Source organism: Bos taurus, chromosome 3, assembly GCF_002263795.3.
Source record: "Bos taurus isolate L1 Dominette 01449 registration number 42190680 breed Hereford chromosome 3, ARS-UCD2.0, whole genome shotgun sequence".
NCBI lineage: Eukaryota > Metazoa > Chordata > Mammalia > Artiodactyla > Bovidae > Bos > Bos taurus.
In genome coordinates this window covers 119,911,902-119,929,829 of record NC_037330.1, presented here as the reverse complement: position 1 = coordinate 119,929,829, position 17,928 = coordinate 119,911,902, and the positions used below count along the sequence as shown (strand labels likewise).

The 17,928-nt window shown below is 57.5% G+C and overlaps 1 protein-coding gene across 14 annotated transcripts in view; it reads left to right on the top strand.

The window, feature by feature from the left end:
* ANKMY1 (ankyrin repeat and MYND domain containing 1) overlaps positions 1-17,928 on the top strand; it is a 54,299-nt gene that overhangs the window by 16,459 nt on the left and 19,912 nt on the right. For 7 of the 14 annotated variants that reach the window (XM_024990321.2, XM_024990319.2, XM_059885284.1 and 4 more), the window contains 7 exons: positions 725-865; positions 2,691-2,798; positions 6,227-6,358; positions 8,959-9,072; positions 9,402-9,567; positions 16,195-16,270; positions 17,046-17,206. In XM_024990321.2, the coding sequence (XP_024846089.1) occupies positions 725-865; positions 2,691-2,798; positions 6,227-6,358; positions 8,959-9,072; positions 9,402-9,567; positions 16,195-16,270; positions 17,046-17,206 (898 nt within the window). The other 7 variants (XM_059885287.1, XM_059885282.1, XM_059885281.1 and 4 more) reach the window with 5 other exon arrangements.

The window sequence follows — 17,928 nt, the reverse complement described above, 5'->3', positions numbered from 1 at the left end:
GGCCGCACTCCCTGGCCGGGTCTTCCTGCCCCTCCTGCCTCCCAGCCGCCCCTCCGTCCCCTGGGCCACCTCTAGGCTGCTGCCATCTGAGAAGGCCGGCCTGGAGCCCTGCAGGCTCTGAGTTCCCGAGGTGCCTGGGGGAGTCGGGCTGTGGGCCTCCTCAGGCAGCCTCCAGGTCCGCCCCGCCCTCAGGGAGCCTCGTGTCCCCAGACCAGGGCTCAGGGCCCAGTGCCCCCTGCCAACCTGCTCCAACACGTGATGGGGAGGGGAATGGACCCTCAGGGGGCGGGGCAGGCTGCCGAGTGGGTGACTGACACTGCAGAAGGGCCTGGGGGCCAGAGGTGGGGCATGGAGCCCTCTGGGTGGGGTTCTGGGGCGGAGGGCTGGAGAGGCAGAGCTTGGTCCTGGCACATGCAGCGACACCCCTGCCTCAGCAAGGCCATGCCGAGGCCCCCTCCGCCATGCAGCCCTCCCAGCCTTCCTCCTCCAGGCTGAGCCCCTGAGCATCCACCCGAGCCTCATTCAGCCGCCAGCGCCCGAGGGCATGGGGCCGTGTTGAGAAGTCAGGGTGGCTCACAGGGCACCGCTGTGCGTGGCCCTGGGGGAGCCCTGGGTGTGAGCTGCTGCCTGCAGGGGGCACAGGGCCTGGGCGGCACATGGTGGGTCTCTGCACTCTCGGGGGATGGGCTCGAGGGCGACCCTCAACCCCTCTGTCTGCCCACAGCTGAACCTGCCGCCTTCCAGCCTGAAGCTCAACAACGAAGCGGGCCCGCCCAGCATCTACTACAGCAAGTGCACGTCCGTCCCCGACGAGGGGGGCAGAACGGCCCTGCACGTGGCCTGTGAGCGGGAGGACAGCCACAGGGTGAGGCGGCCTTCCAGGTGGGCCGGGGGGTGTGCACGGGCGCCTTGAAGTGTACCCGTGAGTTCCCGTCCATGAGTGTGCATGTGTCTGTGTGCAGGCGTGTGTGTCCGTGTGCAGAGCCTGCAGCCCTGGTGGGCTAAGCCAGGCCTCCCCGTGGCCACGCGAGCAGACCTGGGCGTGTCTGCCCCTGGCTGCTGTGGCCCAGACCAGGGTCCCCCAGCTACAGGTCATCCTCCCTGAGTGGGCCCCGGACTCGGGGGACTGGGTCAGGTCGGCAGTGAGCTGGGACATGCTGAGTTGAGATAGGATACGAAGCATCATGGAACTCGTGTGCACAGATGTGTTATTTCAGAGCACGTGTTGGGGACATGCGTCCACACGCAGGCCTGTGTACCTGGGCGTGGGGGCCCGGGTCGCCTCGTGAAGTCACTGTCTTACTGCAGGCGGCGGTCACACACGTCTGTGCTGTGAGCCCATCGCCCCCCGGACGGTGACCCCGTCTGGCGCCGCTGCCTCCTGTCCGCCTTGGGGATCAGCTCGCATGCGGCAGGTGCAGGAACCCCTTGGAGGATGGGTGCAAGGGGCCTCAGGGGAGCTGGGGAGCCGGACCAGAGAACCCCCGAGTGCGTGATGCACGGAGCCTCCGTTTACCTGCCTAAACAATGAGACAGCAGCGGCCTCATGGGCCTGCGGCAGGAGGTCTTTGTCACTGCCCAGGATGAGGGTCACACGTGCCGCCTTGATGGGCGCTGTGAGGGCCTGAGTGGGGGTGGGTGCCCACACAATGCTGGCAGGGGACCACCTGCTCCGGAACACCCCTGTCTCACCAACGCATCCTCGGGATGTGTCACTGCCCTCCCAGAGAGGGGCGGCGAGCCCAGACTGAGGCTGGGGACAGCAATGTTCCAGGAAGGCGGGCTGCCCAAGGCCCATGGTCAGCAAATTGGAGCCCTAGGCTTGGAGCACAGCTCTTTCTAGCTCACACGTCTTTGTCCTTTGTACTGATTTTGGATTTGGAAAAAAGTTAAGAGGAAACAAAGTCAGGAGACACCATAGGCCACATCCTCATCAGATCAAGGACAGATCAATAGTGTAAAGTCTAGTTCTAAGACGTGAGGGCTGCAGCCATCCAGCCATCATGCCTGCATTCCAGCAGGGAGAGTGAGAAGAGGGGAAGCTTCCCAGGAACCCCTTGGCACACTTCTGTGGGCTCCCCTTGGCCTGGCCAGTGAGGCTGGCAAAGGGGGTGGTCTTGCAGGGTGGCCCAGCTGGCCCCTGGGGTCTGCATGTCTGCAGGGCAGCAGGGGTTCAGCAGAGTGCTCTGTGGTGAGGAGAGTCCGGGTCAACTCCCGCGGGCACATCCCAGAGAGGAGGACGGGGAAGCCAATAGCTTCCTTGGGGGCGAAGGGCTGAAAGTGCCCCTGCGTTCCTTGCTCCTGGTGTGTCCTGGTGAAGGGCTCATCCTCGGCCCCACCTGCCGTGTGCCCGGCCCAGCTGCAGTAGTCCCGACACAGAGGCAACAGCTCTGTTAGAGTCTGCAATAGCCGTAGTAGAGCGGCCCCAACTCTCCTCTTTTCTTCAAATCAACTTACTCATCACCGACATCCCTGTTTTCCATCTTAAATGATCAACGTTTGGAAAGCCTCTTCTCAGCTTGAGGATCCACCCACCATTCACTATCCAGCGTTCAGGGCACTTGGTGTGCCAGGCAGGGCCCTAGTACAAGGGAGGAGCAGTCAGTGGCCGGGCTGACCGCACGCTGTGTGAGTTTCCCCTGGAGGGGACGCGCCCCTGTAACCCGCCGTCCCGCCTCTCTCCTGCCCAGTGCGCCAGGGACGTCGTCCGGCTCCTGCTGGCCCACAGAGCCAACCCCAGCTCGCTGTGGAGCGGCCACTCCCCGCTCTCCCTGTCCATCGCCAGTGGCAATGACCTGGTGAGCAAGTCCTACCCTGCTGGTGTACCTGCGTGTGTCTGTCTCGTGCCCCCTCTCCAACACAGGCTCTGGGATATGCTGTCCTTGAGGTGCCCCAGGGACAGCATGGTGTGATTGCCGGAGGGTCCCCTCCCGCGAGGATGGGGGGTGCGCCCTACAGAGGGAAGGGTGGAGGGAGGAAGTGAGCATGAAGGTGAGGGCACACCCGGGAGGTGCTGACTCAGCCTCAGAGCACTGGGAGGCCACTCTGGGTGGTTCCCACCTTCCCCAGCTGCCAAGGAAGGTGTTTGTTCTTCCACCCACCCATCCAGCCACCCCCCTGACTAGCCCACCCAGTCATCCACTCGTCCACCCAGTCAGCCGTCCATCCATCCTCCCAGTCAGCAGTCCATCCATCCCTCCACACTCCCAGTCATCCACTCGTCCACCCAGTCAGCCGTCCATCCATCCTCCCAGTGATCCACTCATCCACTTGGTCATCCACTCATCCATCCTCCCAGTCATCCACTCATCCACTTGGTCACCCACTCATCCATCCTCCCAGTCAGCAGTCCATCCATCCCTCCACACTCCCAGTCATCCACTCGTCCACCCAGTCAGCCATCCATCCATCCTCCCAGTCATCCACTCATCCACTTGGTCATCCACTCATCCATCCTCCCAGTCAGCAGTCCATCCATCCCTCCACACTCCCAGTCATCCTCTCGTTCACCCCGTCAGCAGTCCATCCATCCCTCCACACTCCCAGTCATCCACTCGTCCACCCAGTCAGCCGTCCATCCATCCTCCCAGTCATCCACTCATCCACTTGGTCACCCACTCACCCATCCTCCCAGTCAGCAGTCCATCCATCCCTCCACACTCCCAGTCATCCACTCATCCACTTGGTCATCCACTCACCCATCCTCCCAGTCAGCAGTCCATCCATCCCTCCACACTCCCAGTCATCCACTCGTCCACCCAGTCAGCCGTCCATCCATCCTCCCAGTCATCCACTCATCCACTTGGTCATCCACTCATCCATCCTCCCAGTCAGCAGTCCATCCATCCCTCCACACTCCCAGTCATCCTCTCGTTCACCCCGTCAGCAGTCCATCCATCCCTCCACACTCCCAGTCATCCACTCGTCCACCCAGTCAGCCGTCCATCCATCCTCCCAGTGACCCACTCATCCACTCGGTCACCCACTCATCCATCCTCCCAGTCAGCAGTCCATCCATCCCTCCACACTCCCAGTCATCCACTCGTCCACCCAGTCAGCCGTCCATCCATCCTCCCAGTCATCCACTCATCCACTCGGTCACCCACTCATCCATCCTCCCAGTCAGCAGTCCATCCATCCCTCCACACTCCCAGTCATCCACTCATCCACTTGGTCATCCACTCATCCACTTGGTCATCCACTCACCCATCCTCCCAGTCAGCAGTCCATCCATCCCTCCACACTCCCAGTCATCCACTCGTCCACCCAGTCAGCCGTCCATCCATCCTCCCAGTCATCCACTCATCCACTCGGTCACCCACTCATCCATCCTCCCAGTCCTGCACTTTCCCTTCTTTCCATTCATTTATCCACCTCCACATCCACCTGCCCACCCACCCCTCCACCCCTCCATTCTTCATCATCCATCCCTCCTTCTGTCTTGTTCAGTCGCTCAGTCGTAGCCAGCTCTTTGCAACCCCATGGACTGCAGCACGCTAGGCCTCCCTGTCCATCACCAACTCCCAGAGCTCACTCAAACTCATGTCCATTGAGTCAGTGATGCCCTCCAACCATCTCATCCTCTGTCGTCCCCTTCTCCTCCTGCCCTCAGTCTTTCCCAGCATCAGGGTCTTTTCAAATGAGTCAGCTCTTCACATCAGGTGGCCAATGTATTGGAGTTTCAGCTTCAGCATCAGTCCTTCCAATGAATATTCAGGACTGATTTCCTTTAGGATGGACTGGTTGGATTTTCTTGCTGTCCAAGGGACTCTCAAGAGTCTTCTCCAACACCACAGTTCAAAAGCATCAATTCTTCGGCGCTCAGCTTTCTTTGTAGTCCAACTCTCACATCCATAGGTGACCACTGGAAAAACCATAGCCTTGACTAGACGGACCTTTGTTGGCAAAGTAATGTCTCTGCTTTTTAATACACAGTATAGTTTTGTCATAGCTTTTCTTCCAAGGAGCAAGTGTGTTTTAATTTCATTGCTGCAGTCAGCATCCACAGAGATTTTGGAGCCCAAGAAAATACAGTCTGCCACTGTTTCCGTTTTTTCCCCATCTATTTGCCACAAAGTGATGGGACCAGATGCCGTGATCTTCATTTTTTGAGTGTGGAGTTTTAAGCCAGCTTTTTCATTCTCCTCTTTCAGCCTCATCAAGAGGCTCTTTAGTCCCACTTCGCTTTCTGCCATTAGGGTAGTGTGGTCTGCATAGCTGAGGTTGTTGGTATTCCTTTATATCTACCCATCTATAATCCACCCACCTATTCATCCTTTCATTTAGCTGTTATTTTTTGAGCATGGTCTATGTACCAGGCAGGCACCATTCCAGGCACTAGGTGTTGAATAAAACAGGAGTGTCAGGGATCATACGTTCTAGTTGGGGCAGATGGACCACAGTCCGGTGTGTGACAGTGTCAGGCAGTAAGTTTATGAAGAAAGTGATGATGGGTGAGGGGAGGAGAATGATGGGGGCTCCTTCAGCTGGGTGGCGGGAGGGCCTCTCTGGTGAGATGGCATTTCGGGGAGGCCTGAGGCAGCCATTGTTGGTGAGGGGCTGGGGCTCCCGTGTCCCTTCTGCTGGCCCCTCTGCCTCCTGCCTTGGCTCGTGCACCGAGTCATTCACTCAGCGGGTCACGCGGGCACCTGCTCTATGACCAGCCCTGGAGTGGGGGACAGGCAGCCTGGAGGAGAGCCTCACCCCAGGCACAGAAGCTCCCGGAGGGCCAAGCTCGGTGTCTCGTGTGTCTGGAGCAGCTGCTCTGACTCCGGGCTCCCCGGGGGCCCCTGGGCTAGCGACTGGGGATGCAGCAGGGAGCAAGGGAGCCCCTTCCTCTGCACGTGCTCAGGTGATCACGGTGACTGGCTGCCCTGGGTAGAGGCAGGCCGGTCCCAGGGACATGGACCAGCAGGACGTGTGCCTGACCCTGTGGGGTGAGAGGCCCAGCAGGATCCGGCTGCGTCCCCGGGTGGAAAGCAGAGAGGCACCGGGACCACTTCTGAGCAACTGGATATTGTTCTGAGGAAGCCCTGGACCTGGGCTGCCCTGGGGAGTGGGAGCCCTCACTAGGGAGCAGCCGCTTGGCCGCCCCAGGCTCCCCATCTGAGCCGCGGCCCCTGGGGGTGGGAAGCAGGGAAGCCGCCCCGCATGGCTTGGCTCCAGGCGCTTCCTCCGCTCATCGGGAGGGAGCGCGGCGGGTGCTGACAGGCCTGTCTGTGTCCAGATTGTGAAGGAGCTGCTGTCCTACGGAGCTGACCCCAACATGCTTCTGACCAAAGGCTTGGGCAGCGCCCTGTGCGTCGCCTGTGACATCACCTATGAGAGCCAGAGGAGCCTGGAGAGCAGGCTGGCCCTGGTGAGCCGGGGCGGGGCCGGCCCTGGGGCGGGAGGGTAGAAAGGCGGAGGCCTGGCTGGTAGGGTCTGGGGTCTGCACTGGACCCTCTGTCTGGCCCTGCTTGCAGCAAGGTGCTTCATGGTGCTTCGTGGGCTCTTGCTCTGTGTTCAAGACTTGATGTTCCAAACACTTGAGAAAGTACAAACAATTCTTGCCTTTTATAGTTTATAGACCTAAAATATGTTAGTGGCAAGCCCACTCAAAAGGCCAGACAAGAGTCCCTAGTTTGTCTTGAGAGACATTGGGCTTGGCTTTGGTCTGGCTGCAGGACTCTAGAGTTTTCAGTGACAGAACCAGATGAGCAGGGATCCAGAAGCTGTATGGGGGGCGGGGGGGATGGGGAGCTGTGCCCCGGGTGGGGGGGGGATGGGAGAGCTGTGTCCTGAGTGGGGGATGGGGAGCTGTGTTCTGAGTGGGGGATGGGGGATGGGGGAGCTGTGTCCTGGGTAGGGGATGGGGAGCTGTGTCCTGAGTGGGAGATGGGGGAGCTGTGTCCTGGGTGGGGAATGGGGAGCTGTGTTCTGAGTGGGGGATGGGGGATGGGGGAGCTGTGTCCTGGGTAGGGGATGGGGGAGCTGTGTCCTGGGTGGGAGATGGGGGAGCTGTGCCATGGCGGGGGGATGGGGGAGCTGTATCCTCAGTGGGGGATGGGGAGCTGTGTCCTGAGTGGGGGATGGGGGAGCTGTGTCCTGAGTAGGGGATGGGGGAGCTGTGTCCTGGGTGGGAGATGGTGGAGCTGTGCCATGGCGGGGGATGGGGGAGCTGTGTCCTGAGTGGGGGATGGGGAGCTGTGTCCTGGGTGGGAGATGGGGAGCTGTGTACCGAGTGGGGGATGGGGAGCTGTGTCCTGTGGGGGGGATGGGGAGCTGTGTCCTGAGTGAGGGATGGGGGAGCTGTGTCCTGGGTGGGGGATGGGGGAGCTGTGTCCTGGGTGGGAGATGGGGGAGCTGTGCCATGGGCGGGGATAGGGGAGCTGTGTCCTGGGTGGGGGATGGGGAGCTGTGTCCTGAGTGGGGGATGGGGAGCTGTGTCCTGGGTGGGAGATGGGGAGCTGTGTCCTGGGTCAGGGTGCTTTCTCTGCTGGAAGCAAAGCTTCACTGGCAGTGCCCCCAGAACCCAGGGTTTTTGTTTGTGAAGAAGGAAGGTTGAGTGATGAGAGGCCGGTGAGTCATTGAGGCCGCCTTGTGTCTCCCCAAATAACGACCCTGCTGACGCCTGCTTGGCAAGTGTGACTTCTGAACTTCCTGTAGATGACAGCGTGATTCTTGTCTGTCACATCGAGCCTTGTGGTTTGTGGTTCTGTCAGCATTTCTCGATGAAACTGTGAAACCAAAGAACCTCTGTGTAGCACAGCATCCTTCCTTGTCGTGGTCTGGGTGGGCGCCTCTGAATGCTGTTTGCTATGAATGCAGTTGGTGCTGCGTCAGGAGCGGAGGACCTTGCCTCGGGTTGTGCCAGGGGTCCAGATGCACACACATGTGCATGCACAGGCACATCACATGCCTGTGCATACATGTGCAAGCACCCCCCACACTCACATAGCTGCTCTCTGCAGCCACACACACATGCATGCACACACATGTCCACACACCTGTGCATACGTGTGCATGAACCACACACTCACATAGCTGCTCTCTGCAACCACACACACATATCCACATGCCTGTGCACACATGTGCAAGCACCCACCCCTACACACTCACATAGCTGCTCTCTGCAGCCACACACATGCATGCACACACATCCACATGCCTCTGAATACGTGTGCAAGCACCACACACTCACACACACACTTACATAGCTGGTCTCTGCAACCAGGCACACAGCGCCTGTGGTCTTACTGAGTGCCCCGGGTGGTTGGATGGATGGTGAACATGTGCGGACTAGGGCTTTTGGCATCTTTAACCTACAGAACCTGAGAACGAGTCACGGGCTCCCTTGCTCATCCCGAGGCGGGGTGAGCTTGTTCCTACACGGGGTGAATGGGGGGTGTGTCCAGGGCTCAGTCTGGAGGCGTAGGTGGTCTGCCGCCCTTCGGCGGTGTTGAGCGCAGGGTTCGTGCGCATACCCTGCTTTTGCCCCTGGCTCTTTAGAAGCGGCAGCTGGGTTTCTGGTCTTTTTGTATCTTGTCCATAATCTGCCTCAACTGCACCTGCACCCAGCTATTTTTAGTCCATTTGGTTTCTTTGTGTTTTGTTTCCGAAGGAGACGTTTGTCCAGGTGCAAGCACTGCAGCAAGGGGCCCAGGTCCCAGTCTCTCAAACAGGCCGGCTCGGGGTTTGCCCTCCTGCCAGTTACAACTAGCGGAGTGGGGCCAGACCTCAGCAGGGTGCCCTGGGGGTGCAGTTGGGTCAGGGAGGGCCGCCCCAGGACCTTGCTCTGAGGGTCGCTCTGAGGACACACCACCCTAATGTCTCGTCCGTCTGTCTTGTCTGTCTTGCTGACACTCCGCACACCTGGGAGGGTGCCCAGCTGGGTGGCCCTGCTCTCCTGCTGGGGGTGAGAGCCCCCTGGTGGCTGGGACAAATGCGAGCCTTTGACGTGGGCTCTGTTCTCCACAGATTGACCGGCTCATTAATTATGGGGCGGACATCCTGAACCCTGTGACACTTTCACAGGGGGACAAAACGGCCGTGGGCACAGCCGTTGACTATGGCTACTTCAGATTCTTCCAGGTGGGTTGGGTCTCTCACTGGCGATGGGGTGGATCTGGGGCTTTTAGCAACTCTTGGGCAAGGCGGGCCAAAGGTCCCTCGTGCCTCTGACCAAAGTCCTCCCTGGCTTCCTAGAAGGGAAAATCCAGGGCCCCCAAGCATGTGCTGCCAGCATGGCTGCCTGTGTGCCGGCTCTCTGAGCGTTATCCCGGTCTGTCCTCACAATCATCGCCGCGACCACAGTGTGCCCCCGTGTCGGCGGTGGGCCAGGGCTGCTGGACCTGCTCCCCCTTGTGGACTGGGGGCCAGGTGCCCCGCACTCAGAGGTGGTGACCGGCGCTGGGTTGCAGGACCGGAAGATAGCCCACTGCCCCTTCCACATGCTGATGCCCTCAGAGCGGGAGACATTTCTGGCCCGGAAGAAGCTCCTGGAATACATGGGCCTCCAGCTGCGGCAGGCTGTCTTTGCCAAGGAGTGCCAGTGGGACCCAAAGGTGCTGCATCTGAGCAAGAGAGGTGGGCGTGGCGGGCGCTCGGGCAGGGTGGGGGCGTGGGCGTGGTGGGCTGCCAGCGGGGTGGGCAGCTGCAGTGGGCTCCTCAGGCAGCTCAGAGCCGGCCCGGAGGCCCCCTTGGCCTGAGTGTGTGTGACAGGCTTTATGCGTCATGGCAGAGCATGGGTGCCCTCTGCTAGGGGCTGCATCCCCTGAAGGCTGGCTCCAGGAGGCTGTGTGGGGCATCCCCTGAAGGCTGGCTCCAGGAGGCTGTGTGGGGCATCCCCTGAAGGTCTGGCTCCAGGAGGCTGTGTGGGGCATCCCCTGAAGGTCTGGCTCCAGGAGGCTGTGTGGGGTGGGCCAGGAAGGGACATGCCTGCTGGCCCAGTGTCCACCTGGCCCTCACATGTTCTGCCAAGGATGTCTGCAAGGGGAATTGAGAAGGGGGTTCCCGGGCTGGGGAGGTGAGCCTGGGAAGAGAAACTGGGGGGCCCCATCACAGGTCTGGGAGCATCACCTTTGTCCAGTGTCTGAGCCGGCCCCAGCCCCTGCCGGCCCCGCTGCCACGGTGGGGGATAAGACACCTGAGGAGGGGCGACGCCTGCACCGGGGGTGGGGGCGAGGAACCCTGCCCTGCGGTATGCTTGGTGAGCTGCGCCCTGGGGGTGGAGCTGGTAGACAGCCTGGTCGAGGGGTGAAGCCCTGGGTCACCCTCTCCCGAGGGCCCTGCGTGTTCTAGCCCCATGGAGAGCCAGCCTGAGCTGCAGTCTTGAGTGAGAGCCAGGCAGGTCCTCGGGCGTGGGCGAAGGATCCAGAACCCCATGGCACACAGACGAGGAGCTTGTCTCTTGGCTCAGCTGGCGAAAGAGAGTGGACTCCCGGGGAAGCCCACGGGCCCAGGGGAGGGGCTGTGCCTTCCAGGAGAGGGGGGTGGGGCAGGGCGAGCGGCGAGCCTGGGGCACGGCTGCCTATGTGGCGGGCCGGGACCGGTGGCCTCTCCTCAGCCACACCTCTGCTCCTGTCCGCTGCCCGGAACCCGCACAGCAGGTGATGGGGAGACAGAAGTGGTGCCGGGGGCGCTCAGAGAGCAGCTGGGCGGGGGGACCCCGATGCTCTGCCCTGCTCGACTCCCTTACACGTACCCCACCCCCTAGGCCCCCAGCAACATCGCCGCCCTGCCCACCACCCATGCGTGTGCTCACACACACATGGACCAGCCTCCCCACCTCCCCCACCTGCCAGGCCCCCATCCACACACGTCCACACACACACAACCTCCAAGCCCACACCCACCCACCTTTCCACACACCGTCTGTCTGCACCCCACAGCCTCGAGATGCCCACCTTCCATACACAGCACTCCTCACTGCTGCACACACACTCACACACTAACGTAAACCTGCCAAATCCCCCACAGACCTGCGCACCCTCAGCTCCTCACCCACCTCTGTTGCACACACACCCCAATATCCAAACTTCCTGCACACACAAAATAAGACCCCTGTTCCCCAGCCCACAAATAGTTACTAACCAGATGCCCACCTACACGCTCACACACATCCCTACCAACTGCTCACCTCCACCACCCCTCACACCCCTGTCCTCACACACCTGCTACCCCAGCCCAGTCCCCACACAAGCCCCCAGGAACCAACCCCCTCACCCCCCACATACCCACACCATTCCTCCCCACATGCACACTCATCCCATCCTTCCCCACAGAACCGCCTTGCACCCTGTTACACATACACACCCACCATCCATCATAACCCTCCCCACCCCCACGCTTACCAGCCCACCCACAGCCACGCACGTCCACTCACCCTCACACCAGCTCGTGGCCGCCGACCACCTCATAGCTGCGTGCCCACACATGACCTCCCTGTCCCGTCAGGTCAGGGGCTGTGAAGGTACCGTGGCCTGAGTTCAGCAGGGCGGGGGATGCCTAGACAACAAGCGGGTGTTTGCTCAGTTCAGGAGGCTGGAGACCGAGCTCCGGGAGCAGGCGTGGCCGGTTCTGGGGAGGGCTGCTTCCTGGCTCCTCGACACGGGAGGGAGAGCGTGCACTTCCTCTTTTTACAGGGCACTAATCCCACTAGAGGGGTCTGCCCCATCACCCCAAAGCCCCCATCCAAGTCTCGTGGCGTTGGGGTTAGGCTTTCAGCAAATTAATCTTGGAAGGATACAGGTGTGTCCATAACACCCCCCTGCCCCCGACTCAAACACAAACCTCCCCTACCCTGTCACCTGCACACCGCCCACCACACAAATGACGACTGTCAGCCCCAGAGGGGGCGTGATGATGGGAAATGAGCAGGTCCCCAGTGAAACGCGGGCACCACTGAGCACAGCCACGTGGGCGTAATGGAGAGAGGGGAGCAGGACATGTAGTGGAAGATACCGTGATGAAAACACCCAAAATCTGTTGAAAATTGTCAACCTATATACCCAGAGAGCTTAATGAACTCCCAATAGGATAAACACAGACACCCACAGACACACGACAGTTAAAATACTGAGACCGAATGATTCGTCACAAGGGGACCCCAGTGAAGTCAGCAGTTGGCCCCTCGTCAGAAGCCACGAAGGCCAGGAGGCAGTGGTATGTCATAGTCAAGTGCTCAAAGCGGTATGCTTCAGCTGAGAATCCTAGATCCAGCGAAGCTGGAGGAAGGTGACAGAAAGGCATTCCTGAAGAAGGAACCCTTGAGAATTTGTCCCTCGTAGTCCTGCTTTACAGGAAGTACTAAAGCACGTAACTCCAGATGGAAATCAAGTCCCCCATGTGCATAAAGAGCACTGGCAGAGCTAATTGTAAAAATAAAAAATAAATGCATGTTTTCTTAACAGGTTTAAAAAGAAATTTGCATGATTTATATATAACCACTTTATAGAAACATTACTATAAGCATATACGTATGGATTTTATTTATTGTAATCCTGGTGGCTCAGGTGGTAAAGAATCCATCTGCAATGCGGGAGACCTGAGTTCGATCCCTGGGTTGGGAAGATCCCCTGGAGAAGGGAACGGCTACCCACTCCAGTATTCTGGCCTGGAGAATTCCATGAGCTGTATGGTCCATGGAGTCGCAAAGAGTCAGATTACTGAGTGACTTGCACTTTCAAGGAAATAACAAAAGTATAGTTTAAAATAATTAAAGAAATTAAACATTACATTTAAAAGTATTCACTTAATGCAAAAAAGTAAATAAAGGAGGAGTAGAAGGACGAAAATACGAGACACGCAGAAAACAAAACGTGAAACAGCAAACGTAAACCCAGCGGTGTCAGGGATAACGCCAAGTGTGAGTGGACCAAATGATACAGTCAAGAGGCAGAAACCAGTAAACCCAGCGATGTCAGGGATAACACCAAGTGTGAGTGGACCGAACGATACAGTCAAGAGGCAGAAACCAGTAAACCCAGCGATGTCAGGGATAACACCAAGTGTGAGTGGACCGAACGATACAGTCAAGAGGCAGAAACCAGTAAACCCAGCGGTGTCAGGGATAACGCCAAGTGTGAGTGGACCGAATAATACAGTCAAGAGGCAGAAACCAGTAAACCCAGCGATGTCAGGGATAACGCCAAGTGTGAGTGGACCGAATGATACAGTCAAGAGGCAGAAACCAGTAAACCCAGCGATGTCAGGGATAACGCCAAGTGTGAGTGGGCCGAATAATACAGTCAAGAGGCAGAAACCATTAGACGAATAAAAATAAGAAAAGTCTATTTACATGCTCCCCACAGGAGACATATTTTAGACTCAGTGATGCAAAGAGATTGGAAGTAAAATGAAAACAGAATTTTACATTATGAAAATCACAACCACGAGAAGGCTGGAGTAGCTACACTTATGTCACCTAAAAGTGGACTTTAAAGCAAAAATATTACAGACAATAAAGAGGGACATTTTTAAATGATGAAAGAGTCAGTTAATCAGGGAGATAAAGTAATTATAAACCTATATACATCTACCAGCAGACACCCAAATAAACAAAGCAGAAAAGACACACGTGAAATGCAACATAAATATTCAATAATAAAATGGTTGGAGATGTCAATTTCCGATGTTCAATAATTTGTAGAAAATCTAGGCACAAAATTATAGAGAAAAGAAGATTGAGCAATACTGTTAGACTAGAGAGGACAGGGAATCCTGGCGTGCTACAGTCCATGGGGTCACAGAGAGTCGGGCACGACTCAGTTGACTGAACACACACGAACACACACACACACACACACACACACATTGGACCACGAGACCTAATGCATTTACAGACACTATAACCACCAAGCTTCAGATGCATATTCTTCTCAAGTGCATGTGGGATGTTGTTCAGGGCAGACCATGTGCCCGGTCAAAAGAACACCCCCCCCAAACTCTTAATACATTTATAGGCATAGAAAGAATGCAAATTAGGTACTCTGGCCACAACAGAATGGAATTAGAAATGAGTATAACAGGAAGACATTTGGAGATATCACATAAAACAATATGCTTCTAAATAACCAGGGGATCAAAGAAGAAATTAAAAAAGCAATTAGAAAATACTTTGGTATGAATGCAGAAGAAGACAACATATCAAAACTCATGGAATGCAGCTAAAGCAGTGATTGCAGGGAATGTATAGCTATGAATGCTTATATTAAAAGGAAAATCTCAATCAATAACCTAACCGTGCTCCCTAAAACACCTGCAAAAGGAGAGCTCACTAAACCTGAAGTAAGCTAGTTTGCCACTAGATAAATGTATGTGTGTCTTTTAGAGAGAATATTAGAGAAATAGAGGATAGAAAAGTAATAGAGAAAATCAATAAACCTTGGAAATGGTTCATTGAAAAAATCAGGAAAACGGATACATTTGGCTAGATTTACCAGGAAAAAAATGAAGACTCAAATTACTAAAAGCAGAATTAAAAGAGTAGACATTACTACCAAACATTTAGGAGTGAAAAGAATTATGAGAGAATACTATGAACAACTTTATGACAACGAGTTGGAGCACCGATGAAACGGACAAGTTGCTGAAAACATAGCATGTACCACAACTCATTAAAGAGGGAATTAAAAATCTGCCCAGATTTATGACAATTAAAAAGATTGCGTAAGTAACAAAAAACCTCCAAACAAAGGGAAACCCAGGTACAGATGGCTCCACTGGTAAAGTATACCAAACATTTAACATGGAATTAGCACAAATCCTTTTCATGAGAAAATTAAAGAGAAAGGAACACTTCCTAACTTACAAAGCCTCATTACTGATTCCAAAGCCAGACAATAGCATTATAAGAAAACTAAAGACCAATATCCTTTATGAATATAAATGCAAAAATCTACAACAAAATACTAATGAACTGGGACTTCCCTGACAGTCTAGTGGCTAAGTCCCTCTGCTTCCAAGGCAGGGGCACGAGGCCCATCCCTGGTTGGGCAACTAAGATCCCCATGCTGCACACTGTGGCCAGAAATACACATATAGCAGCAAAGCAAACTCAGCATCGTGCCAAAGAACTGCCTACCGTGACTGAGTGGGATCTACTCCAGAAATGCAAAGATGGTTTAACAACAACAAAATTGTCAATGCAATATACTACACTATTAAAATGAAAGAAAAAATTCAATTGATGTAAAAACAGAAAACTGATGTAGAAAATCCAACATCCTTTCATGATGAAACACAACAAAGGAGAGAAGGGCATTGCTTTCACCTGATGAACGGCGCCTGTGAGAAAACCCCCACCGCACACGTCAAGTCAGTGTTGAGAGGCTGGGCACACGCTCACCCCAAGGTCGGGAGGAGGACGGAAACTGTTCACTCCCCCTTTCCATGTAACATTGTACCAGAATTGTAAACTATGCAATTAGACAAGAAAAATGAATGAAAGGCATCTGATTTGCAAAGGAGAGTTAAAGTTACATCTTGCTTTATCGCCAGCTCCCCCAGAAGCGTCACTCTGGTGCCAGTTGGTTCGGGAGGCTACGTTGGCCCTGCCCAGTCTGTCACTCACAGAGCTGCTTCCGGACCCCACAACAGCATGGGGAGTGGTCCTGGGGGCTGGGGGGCATGAAGAGCGAGGAAGGAGGGTCTCCCACATTCTCTACTCTCCTGGCCAACGGGTGTTTCTTTGTGGGGCTCCTCGTGTTAAGGGGTGCCGGGGGAGTGGAGGATGCGTGGCCTTCCCTTGAGAGGACTGATGCGTTGTCTAAGGACGGGAAAGCAGAGGGTGCGGTTCAGCATCAGCTGATTACTGTGGGGGGCTCGCTGCTCTCCTGTCCCCCAGCCCTCTGGGCGTCCTGCCGCCAGTGGCCAGAGAGCAGAGCCAAGGGTCTCTAGACCAGAGGGGCGTGTGAGCTGGCCAAGGCCAGAGGGAACCTGGTGCTGCCCCGTGGCCATTAAAGGTGGAGTCGGGAACCCGGAGCTGGGGCCGATGGCCAGGAGGCTTGCAGAGCTCATGGACGCACCCTGCTCTGCACCCTCGGACCTGCTGGGGGCCGCTCAAGCACTGTGCTGCCCACCCCGCCGGCCTTGCAGGGCCAGGGAGGGGGCTCACTGGGTGGTGGAGGCGGGCAGCACAGTGCCGCCCTCCACACGTGGGCATCATGCATGACCGGGGGCCGTGGAGGCTGACATGGGTCTCTCTTGGTGCAGCGGAGCTGGCCCCCTGCCTCCGGCTGAAGCGGAGGGGCGGTATGCCCAAGGGGCAGGACCTGCCGGAGCAGGAGCAGTAAGTGCTGGGTGCTGCCCGGCTGGGTGGTGCTGCTGAGCCCGCCGTGACCTCCCTGCCCGGGGCAGGGTCGCTCCCGAGAGGCCCAGCTCTGCTGCCGGCCGTGGCTCAAGCCAGGATGGGGGCGGGGGGGTTGCAGGCTCACCTGTGGACTGGCCTCTGTGGCTCTGGGTGGGTTCCATGGCCCCCAGCGGGGGGAGTGGCTAAGTGGGGTTGAGCCCAGCTCTGCTGCTCGGAGACGCCCCCCACCCCTGTCAAGGCGGAGGTGCTGCCCTGCGCCCGACACCCTCCCTGCCCCTCCACTGCTGGCCCCCTTGGGCCTCAGCTCTGCCCCGTCCCTGCTGTTGGGGGCAGTCTCTGGATGCCCAATGCTGTGTTATCCCCATGGGCATCCCAGATAGTTTCTGCCCAGGAAACCCTGGTGGGCAGGGTGGGGGTGGTGGGCAGGAGGGGGAAGGGCATGCACCCAGCTCACTGCCCCATGCTCCCTGCAGGCCCACCCAGAACTGGCTCCCCCACTGCAGACTCCTTCCACCCCCTTGCCATGGTGATGACGTGAGGGTCTCCGAGTAGGGGGGTGTCATTTCCTGCCCGCTCGGGTTGGCCAGCACAGGGTCGGGGCTTGTTTCCTGTTCTTGGTAGCACTGGGCTGGACATGCTTAGACCAGGGCTTACGAGCCGGCCACTCTGAGCGCGGGACGTGGCGGGTCCTGGCGCCCAGGGCCTCAGGCACACGTGCCGGGTGCCCCCTGACTGCCTGCCCGCTCCCTTGCAGGATTCCCTTCTTCAAGTTCTGCTACCAGTGCGGCCGCTCCATCGGGGTGCGCCTGGCACCGTGCACCCGCTGCTATGGGATCCTGACCTGCAGCAAGTACTGCAAGACCAAGGCCTGGTCCGACTTCCACAAGAAGGACTGCAATGCCCTCATGGCCATTGGTGAGTCCAGGCGGTGGCTGGGCTGCTGCAGGGCTGGCAGGGTGACCCCGGTCATGCCCCGAAATCTCCCCAGTTCAAGCCACTTTGTGGAATTCCTTGGGAGGGGGCTGTGTGGGGACAGGGAGGCACGCAGGGAGGAGAGCCCGGGGCTGAGGGCGATGACTTTCCCTGGCCCTGCTGCTACGGCGAGGCCGCTGGTGGGTGGGGCGCTGTGCAGAACTGTCCCCCGGGACATGGCTAGGCAGCCTGGGCCCTGTTGGGGTCGGGGTGGGGGGAAGCAGGGATGCCCTGTTCTTTCTTAGACCCTGTCCTCGGCTCCAGTGAAGGCTGGACAGACCCCTGCCCTTGGGCCCGTGCCCCTGGAGCATCCCCTCCATTTCCCACTCTATGAAATGGGTCTTTTAGTAACAGACTGCTGTGGGGGGCACCCTGGATCTGGCCACAGCGCCCTCACCTCAGGGGCTGCAGGACAGAGGCCTGGGTCATCTCTGAGGAGCAGTTACCTGGTTCTCACCGTGTATCCCGCACACATGTGAGCTCTGAGCAGAGCGTGCCTGTGCAGCGCTCACCCCACGTCGGGCCCTGGGCTCCAGGTGCCCCTGCTGTGGTGGAAAGAGGGGAGGCCCAAGAGCAGAGACTGCTCTGGGCAGTGCTTCCAGCAGCTGCCACTGTCCTGCGTGGGCATGTGGGCTCCTCAGGGACGTCCCGGCCCCTCACTTCCA